The following is a 9324-nucleotide window of genomic DNA, read 5'->3' on the forward strand; positions in this document are numbered from 1 at the left end:
GGGCAGAGGGACCCAGAGAAGAACAGTCAGGCGGAAAAGGTGGAGTAAGGCTAGGGTATTAAGTTGGTGTACAGGGGGCGGAGACTCAGACGGAGCTTCGCCGGTCTGACCCTTAAGACGTAGAGCTGCGCGCAGCAGCTTGAGAATGGAAACTGTAACTCAATAAAAGACTTTTACAAGTGACCGCTGGCTAGCGTGATCCTCTGTGAGCTAGGATCTGGAAGCAGCTCTGACAACGTGTTTCCGTTAAGGAGCTTTTATGTTGGAAGCGATTCCGAAAGCAACCACTGTCGGAATCTGCCAGTGACTAGAGGAGCCATGTCTGAGGGGCTCCGTCACAGACAGAGGTTTGTGGACTTGAACAAACTCTGAGGGACTACGATTTTACGCACAAGCAGCTCATCATCCCTTCACAGAATCCATCGAATTAGCAGCCTCCATCTACTCATGGACAATTGTGATGCAATGTATTTTGTTAAATACACATGCTCTCGCTTAGTGGGATTGGGAGGGAGGACTGTATTGCTTAAAAAAAATGTCTATTGATGTATTAGCATAATTTTGATACATACATTTGTAAAACTAAATAAAAACATTCAACACCTGCCCCATCCAAAAAAAAACCCAAATGGGACACTTTTAACCCCGCTCCCCCTTGCCAAAAAAACCCTAGAGTCCACTACTACACTAGTGCAACAGTTAGGCTTACAAAAATCCCTTTTGTATGAACGAGACACACCTTTCAAAGGCTGGTGTGGGGAATCTGTTTAGGGAAGTTTTTAATGTCTGATGTTTTATTGTATTTTTAATATTTTGTTGGAAGCCGCCCAGAGTGGTGGGGTAATAAATATTATTATTATTATTATTACTACTACTACTACTTTTGGCCTTCCAGATATTGCTGGACTACAATGCCCATCCATCCATCCATCCCTGGTGCCACTGGCCATATGCTAGGGCTGATGGGAGTTGTAGTTGAGTAACATCTGGAGGGTCACAGATGTTCCCCCACCTCCTGTCCTAAGACAACATCCACACCCTACATAGCACTGTTATACCACTTTAAACAGCCATGGCTCCTTCCCGCATAGGCTGTAATGATCTCAGACAGGCAAGCAAGCCTTGATAAGATTTAATGACTCCCTGTCAGTTTTATGGTACATTTATAATAAATTACATCCAGAGTGCAGCTCCCAGCCTGACACTCTTGAAACAAGTTAGTCACTCTAAGTCTCCGCCCTTGTCACAGCAAGAAGGATGCCAAAGTCCAGCCTTTCCCCTTTTGCACTTCCGTTGCATTCTAACCTTTTCAGCTCTCAAAAGAAGAACTCCCTGCCCGCTGCCTTTCTGCTGGTTGCTTAGCAACCCTCCCACAGCCGTCTATCTCTCCCCCTCCCCTTTCTCTAGCTGAGTCAGGGAACTCTTGATGAAAGGGGGTCGAGCCCACCTCCTCCTGCTCTGTCTGCGATCTTTGGTCTCCAGAGTCGGACTCTTCCCCGGCATTCGATTCAGCCATGTCCTTGACATAGGCATCCTGGGAAATGGAGTTTGTCAAGGATGCTGAGAGTTGTTAGGAGAGCCCTTTTCCTCTCACACAGAGCTACAATTTCTAGAGTGGTTTAACAATCAAGCAATAGGAGCCTCTTCTTGACACCGTTAATGAACTACAGTTCCCAAGATGCTTTGGGGGAAGCCAAGACTGTTTAAAGTGGTACAATACTGATTTAAATGTATGTGCAGGTGTGGCTTAAGTTTAATTGGGGAGGACGAAACTTTCATTTTTAGGAAGGATTCAGCCATAAAGATGAATATTTTACCTAAGATGTTATTCTTATTCCAAACAATACCAATAATAAATAACACAAGCTGCTTTAAGGAATGGCAAAGAGATATTTCAGTATTTGTCTGGCGGGGAGAAAGCCAAGAATAAAGCATAACATTTTGATGGATACTAAAGATAGAGGTGGCTTTGCAATGCCAGACTTTTGATTGTATTGATAATACACAATTGCTAGATCTAGAAGGATACGGTAATGAATTTAGCTGGGACGTATGTTTATGGTATGGTAAAGCGACGATATATAAAAAGTTCTCAAATCATGTACTCAGGAAGAACTTATATAGAGTCTGAGAGAAGTATAAAGACTTACTGGAAATGTTATTGTACACATGTAAGCTCATTAGCAGGATTAACTTAAACCAAACAGACTGGCACGGCTCCCTAGGCTTGCGGATAGCAGGCTGTTCTGGGGGCTGGGGTGGGGGGAAGCTTGGGCTTCCCCCGCTCCAGCTCTGTGCCTGGGGGGGGGGAAATATTTTTTTTCTTTATCCCCCCCAAAAAACAACAACAACTAGGTGCGTCCTATAGGGCGAAAAATACGGTATTTGTTTGAAAATATTGGATCTGTATTTTTGTCAAAATATTTTTGAAAAATGTAATTAAAAAAGCAATTTCACAGAAAAAAACAAAACATGGAAAAGAAATGGGTGACCTATAGGGACCTACTGGACCTCACAGAAGAGGGTGTGATGCTTAAGAACAGGCATAGGCAAACTCGGCCCTCCAGCTGTTTTGGGACTACAACTCCCATCATCCCTGACCACTGGTCCTGTTAGCTAGGGATGATGGGAATTGTAGTCCCAAAACATCTGGAGGGCCGAGTTTGCCTATGCCTGCTTAAGAAGTTAGAGGATAAAAAGGATTGGTTGATCAATTGGTTGCAATACTATCAACTGATTGAAGTATTTAAACAAGGTAAGAAGCATGGGTTTATTAATCAAAGCTCTCAGTTTGAAAAAGAGTTTTTAGAGAACAGAGGAAAACTAATTTCAAAGGTGTATAAGAGGCTTTTAGGATGAGAAACTAAAGATTGAAATAGATAAATCTGCTATGATCCACTGAACTAGCGATGTGGGCACAATATAAAGACGAAGGCATAGGAAAAACTGTAGAAATTGAATATAAAATTCTCAGTGTGTTATGTTTTGAAAGAAAACTTTATGAAAATGACTCACAGATGGTACTTGGCACCGAGTAAGCTAGCAAAAATGTACAAATCAGAGTCAGGCTTATGTTGGAAATGTAAAGAAGCAGAAGACACTTTTTACCATATGTGGTGGACATGTAAAGTGGCTAAGAGTTTTTGGGAGATGGTTTATAATGAGGTTAAAAAATTACATAAGGTGATGCTCCCAAAAAACTCCAAGGCATTTCTCTTAGGGGTAATTGGGTCAGATGTTTCAAGAAGACAGATGAACCCATTGTATGCTACAACAGCAGCAAGAGTACTCTATGCCAGTGTTTCCCAAACGTTTTTGGGCAACGGCACACCTGTTTACCGGAAAAAAATCTCGCGGCACACCACCATTAAAGCCCCGCCCCCGTGACGTCATTCGGGGAGCCGGCGGCCCGGGCCTGAGCTGGAGAAGGAGAGGCGGTGCTTTTCGGCACAAGGCAATCGGCCTGGAATTGTTTCCCGCGCACTGCGAAAGGGAACAGCTGCGGTCGCGCGAACCCTCCGGCGCTGGGAGGGGAAAGGGCGGAGTCGCAGAGCACCAGCTGGCCGAGCGGTTGCGCGCAGCATTGCGCTTTTGGAGAGCGTGCGGCTGCTGCTAGGGGATCCGGGGACGTGAGCAGGCCTGGCCCGACCCGGGTTGAAGGAGGACAAGCCGGCAGCGCGCCAAGTGAGTTCGGTTGCGCGCGACGGCCCCCGCTCCCCCCACCCCCGCCGGATCCTCGCCGCCGCCGCCTCTCGCCCGCCTCCCTCCCACGGCACACCAGCCGATGTCTCACGGCACAGTAGTGTGCCGCGGAACACCGGTTGGGAAACACTGCTCTATGCACAAAAATGGCGAAATCAGGAAACACCTACTAAAGAAGAGTGGCAGTTTAAATTGACAGAATATGCCGAATTGGCAAACTTAACTATGGAAATTAGAGATCAAGAAGAGGTAGGTTTTAAGGAGGAGTGGAAACCTTTTGTTGAATATTTAAAGAATTATTGTAAACATGTTAAAACGTAGGTAGGATTTGAATGAAGAACAGCAACTGAATACTTGTTGTTGAGTACAGTGTGGAAAAGACAAGGTATAGAATATTGATAATATGCAGCAAATTTAAAAAATACGGGGGAAACCATGGAGGGGGGCGGGGAAGTTGAACACAAAATGGATGTGTATTTGGAAACATGTGTCAACTTGAGAGAGAGAGAGAGAGAGAGAGAGAGAGAGAGAGAGAGAGAGAGAGAGTTTAATTGCAGCTAGTGGGAGGATTTCCTTTGAGGAGGAAAGAGAAAAATGAGGTGGTTTGTTGCCAGCTTACCGTTTCAAATGCATTTAGCATCATTAAGGGGAAGAAAGTATTGAAGTAGTCATTGTAATCCTCAAACTTGGCTGTGACAGGGGCAACAATAGACTGAAGGAGATGGCTTGGTGGCCCAAACAGTTTAAAGTTTGCAAACATGTCATAGTTCCACTTCAGCACCTCTCTGGTGAAAATCCCATGGTCTCTCTGCTGGGCATTCACAATGTTTGCTTGTGCAAAGGGTTGGTGCACTTTGTTCCAAGAACCAGCTCTGGGGGTGGGCAGCGTCATGACAATATGGTTATTTTGCACATTCAGCAACTGAGGGGTGTTGTTTGAAATCCGAGGCTGGAGAATGCTGCTCAGCGTCGGGGTCTTGAACTGCAAGTCATCATTACTACCCTGCAGTGGGCTTGCAGATATATTGACTTCCATGTTTGAGAGGTAACTGCCATCTTCTATTTGTGAACACAGTTCCATGTCCACTGGATCCAACTGTGTAAGAAAGAAGCCGTCACCATCTTTGTTCTCATTCAATTGGGGCTCTCTCTTTTTCAAAGCCACATCCTCGTCACATGGGCTAGAGGAGGGTTCTGGAAAGGTCAAATGATTGGTTTTACTAGCTCCAGCAGAACTTTCCTTCTGATTTTCCACCCCCACCATACTGGCAGACTGCACAGGTCTTAGCTCTGCTGCCTTGGGTTTTTTGGCTGGCTGAGCCTCCTGAGTTTCTCCGTGAGTACACTGACAATTCTCTCTCTCTTTGGGGTTTGTCTGCCTATAGAGCTGACGTTTTTGGCAGGCAAAATTGTTCTTATTTCTAGTAGTTAGTTGCTGAGCATTTACTAATTGTGATGTCCTTTCCTGGGGAACATCCACCTCGCCAACAATTTCCCTGTAACTGCGCAACTCAGCAAGACTGTCCTGTGTGCACTGAGCAAGTTCGGCTGCTCTTTGGACTTTCTCTGATAGGCCATGTTTTTCTGTCACTAAGGTTGGGGCTGGCATATGCTGGATTTCGTTGGGTGGGACCAGAGCAGGAGTAGATCTTGCCAGTTTTGCCAGCAGTGGTTTTTTACTGTGCATGCTTGGCTTGGTGCTTCCCTTGGGACTTTCTCTAGCTGTTTTAACCTGCCCATATTCTGCAGAGCTCTTCCCTGGCTGAATAGTGGATTCTTTGACAGCAGGTGCTGACCCTGAAGGACTGGCAGATGCTGATGTACTGGGCAGAACTGGATCTGTGCACCTGGAACAGCTTCCATTGCCAGCACATATCCCTGTGAAATTTGAGCATACCACTGCATTTCCCTTGCCGATGTGGCGTTCACGAGCTGCTGTATGATGTATGAGGTCTGGAGTAGTCAATGGCTCTTGCTCTGGGGCACTGAATTTCTTCTCAAGGCACACGTCCACTTGCCCTTTCCTGCTCTCTCTACCAGCTTTCATTTTGTTTTCATCCTCATCTGAAGAAGCGTCAGAAATAATGACTTGGTTTGGGGAATCATCTGCACCAGCAGACAACTTATTGCTCTCTCGGGCAGACAAAGTTTTAACAGCGCCTTTAGCTTTCCTCTTAATGCATTTTTGGTGACGGATGATGCTTTCCTGGCTAGAGTCAATGGGTAAACTGGTTCCTTTAGCACAGTGTTTCCCAACCACTGTTCCGCGGCACACTAGTGTGCCGCGAGATGTTGCCTGGTGTGCCGCGGGAAAAATTAAAAAATTCAAAAGATTTTTCTTTTTTTTTAAGTCAAATTTTCAATTGGGGCGCCGTCACTAGATGACCCCTGGGGTTCCCTCCCTCCCTCCCGCTCTGCGCCTCCCTCCTCCTCCTCCTCCTCCGGGGAGGCCCTTCCTGGCTCTCGGCCAAGGCTTGGCGGCTGCCACTCACTCACTCGCTCGCCCACCCGTCCCTCCATCCCTGCACCCGGCCTCTCCCCCTCCGTCCCCGGTGCGGGGGCTGCCGGGAACCGTAGTCCCCTCGCCCTTGGGCTCCGCGCCCATGCGGGGTGCGCAAACTACGTTTCCCAGCGTGGCCTGGCGGGCTGGGCGTTTTGTTTGAAGCGCTCTTCTCCCGGCCATGGAATGAGCGCAGCGGCGGCGGCCGGGCGGACAGGGGCTCTTCCGCGCAGACCCCGTGCAGCCTGCCTGCGCCCCCGCGGAGATCGGGCGGCAGGATGGAGCCCGGGGATCCCCGCGGAGGCGGAGCGGCGGAGGCGGAGGCTGCCCCCCAGGTAGGGCTGCGTTGGGGGGTTTTATTTTTGCAATGCTGCATCCGCGCCGGAGGGGACGCATCAGACCGCGGGGAGACCCCTTGGCGGGCGTGCAAGGCAATGCATGCGTGCAGGCGTTGCATGGAGTGCAGTGCAATGCAATGGCAATGCGGCGCCCTGCATGCATGCATGCAACTTCCACCGGCGCTCCGGACTTGGCAGGTGAGGGGGGTCCCCAGTGGGCGGCAGAGAGAGCCGGGAGGGCGAAGGGGAGCCGGGGGGGAGCAGCGCTGCTCCCCGAGCCGAGCCCGGGGGGAAACTTCGGCGTCGTTGCGCCGGGTGTTGGAAGCAGAGGCTGGCGGGGGCCCCTCACCTGCAAAACCTGGTCGCCTCTCATATATTTTGTGCATTGCATTCATCGCCCACTTTCTCCTCCAAGGAGCTCCCGGGGGCGCGCGTGGTTCTCCCCGTGTTATCCTCGCAACAACAGCCCTGCGAGGTGGGTCAGGCGAGTGGCCCAAGGGAGCACCCAGGGATTGTCCTGGCCAGGTGGGGTGATTTGAACCCTGCTCTCTGTCCGGTCTTCGTCCTCATTTAGCCCCCACATGTGCATGACTGTGCATGACTGAGGTTTTCCCCCCTCGTCTTGGCTATGGTGTGAGTCTGTGCTGTTAATTAATGGGGTTCTGCCTTCGGAGAAGATGAGCCAGCCCTCAAAGAGGTGATTATGTAATTTGCTAGCAATTCATGTCCCTCCCGGCGTGACGCTGCGCGCTGACGTCACGGGGCTGTAATGGTGGTGTGCCTTGAGATTTTTTTCATGAAACAAGTGTGCCTTTGCCCAAAAAAGGTTGGGAAACACTGATTTAGACCAACCTTTCTCTCCGAAGCACTGCTGCTGTTACCATTCTTTTCTGTAAGAGATCTGGAAGAACTGGGCTTCTCCTTTGTGCTGAAGTCTTTGGTCTCCAGGTCTTGAAAACCGAGGCCAAAGCTTTTGTAGAAGGGATCTTGCTTGTTTTGGACCCCTGGCCATTGATGAGACACCACATTTTTCTGGGCATCCATGTGTCTTTTTGCTAACACAGACAAGCAGGGTAGGTGCTCATTGTCCATATTCATTGGACACCTGTCTTCCTGCCTTTTGTGGTTCATCAGGAAAGTAGGTGAAGTTACACAAACAGGAGGGCTCTTCACAAGGGAGGAAGGATTTAACGATTTGCTCATGATGCTCCATATGATTTCCTTCAGAGTGTTCTGTAATTCTAGAGCCTGCAGGGAACTCAGCTCCCAGTGCTTGTGGCTACGGCGAAGCAAGTTGAGTTCATCAAGGAACTGCTTACAAGTGGGTGACTGCACAACCTGATACCCTTCCTTCAGGGTGTTACGGATCAGTTTCATGCAGGCAAACTGTATGGGCTCAGGTTCCCAAGATGGTGATGTCACTGTGCTTCTTAAGCTATTCCTGACAACTCTTCTCTCAATGCCAGGCATGAACACCGTACTTGGAAGCATGACACATTTCACCACTATCCACACCCACATTTCTGAGCTGATCCACAGAAAATGAAGGCAATTTTTCTTAAGGCTGCACTCAACAACAGTCACCAAGATCCAGATGAAGAACTCAGACACTTTGTCACAAGTCTCAACAGTGCCACTGAGGACATTTTGTATTTCCAAACACAGGTGATGAATAACCACTATGCTGTAGGCAATCCCCAGGTCCTTCAGGTCCATAAGGGAGTGGATAAAAGGGATGAACCATAAAAAAGTGCTGTTGTGCAACTGCATGTCTTGGCCGATGTCAGAATGTAACAGGTCGGTCAGAGTCTGCATATCTTTGTACAAGTAGAGGCAGTAATCAGGACAAATGGTATCCTGAAACAGGAAGTCAATGTTTAGCAGCATGTTCTCAACTTTCCTGCTCTGCATATCCAACAACAACCCGCCTCACTTCAAGGATTTCACGAGGATGGGAAAGGGGGATTTGTCACCCTTCAAGTGTTGCTGGACTTCAAATTCCACCAGCCCCAGCTAGCATGGCCAACAATCAGAAATTATGGGAGTTGTAGCCACAGGTCCCCTGTCCCTATACTAGTCACTATACAGTGATCTCTTTTTTTTTGCGGGGGGGGGGGGTATTGCCAGCCAACAAGGCTAGAAACATTTTTTTAAAAAATGAAAAAAAGACAAGGTTTTCAAGGGGGTGAATTCTGTCGCCAATAAAAAACCACCCTTCAAACAAACATGGAGGAGGGAGACTGCTTCTGTTCTAGAGGACAGATGTAATTTGATACTTCTCTATAACTATAATCCAGAACCGTCCACATAGCCATGTTTCAAGCATGGAAGAAGACAGTAAGACAGATCAACAAGCAAGTTACCTTGTGGGGCTTTTCAATGTGGTAGTCATACGCCAGTTGGCTGCAAGTGACAAATTCATCTCCATAGTGCGACATGGGCTCAGATTTAGTCCTTCAAAAATATTAAGAAAGCCAAGGGTTTTGTCAGGAGCCAGTCATGTGAAGGTCAGCAATAAAAAAACACTGGTGTCAGTGAAGTTAACTCTTTATTCAAGGAAACAAAAACAGTGCAGGCCTAGTGATCCCAGCAACTCTTCCCAGTAGGTCTTGGCCCAATGCAGAAGTTGCAAGGACTGAAGGTCCCTGCCCTCCCACAGCTGCCTATGGTCTCTCCTCTCCAGGGGTTTTTCCAAGCAGTCGGAGACTACGTCTGCACGCAACCAATCTCTCCTCTGCTCTTTTCATTTCTCTGCATGTTCTGGGAGGCCGGGGGGAGCGGAGC

At 48.3% G+C, this 9324-nt stretch overlaps 1 protein-coding gene across 1 annotated transcript; it reads right to left on the reverse strand.

Moving 5' to 3' along the window:
- Window positions 1-1309: 1309 nt before the first annotated feature.
- LOC310697842 (putative helicase senataxin) lies at window positions 1310-8990 on the reverse strand (the record flags this gene model as incomplete). Its single annotated transcript, XM_083484466.1, has 4 exons — window positions 8904-8990; window positions 7393-8397; window positions 4322-4798; window positions 1310-1534 (listed from the first exon to the last, which is right to left on the reverse strand). The coding sequence occupies exons 1-4, from the start codon at window positions 8976-8978 to the stop codon at window positions 1310-1312; spliced, it is 1782 nt and encodes a 593-aa protein (XP_083340592.1). The 5' UTR covers window positions 8979-8990.
- Window positions 8991-9324: the final 334 nt, after the last annotated feature.

Source organism: Podarcis liolepis (genome assembly GCF_965112155.1).
Source record: "Podarcis liolepis genome assembly, chromosome: W".
Lineage (NCBI taxonomy): Eukaryota > Metazoa > Chordata > Lepidosauria > Squamata > Lacertidae > Podarcis > Podarcis liolepis.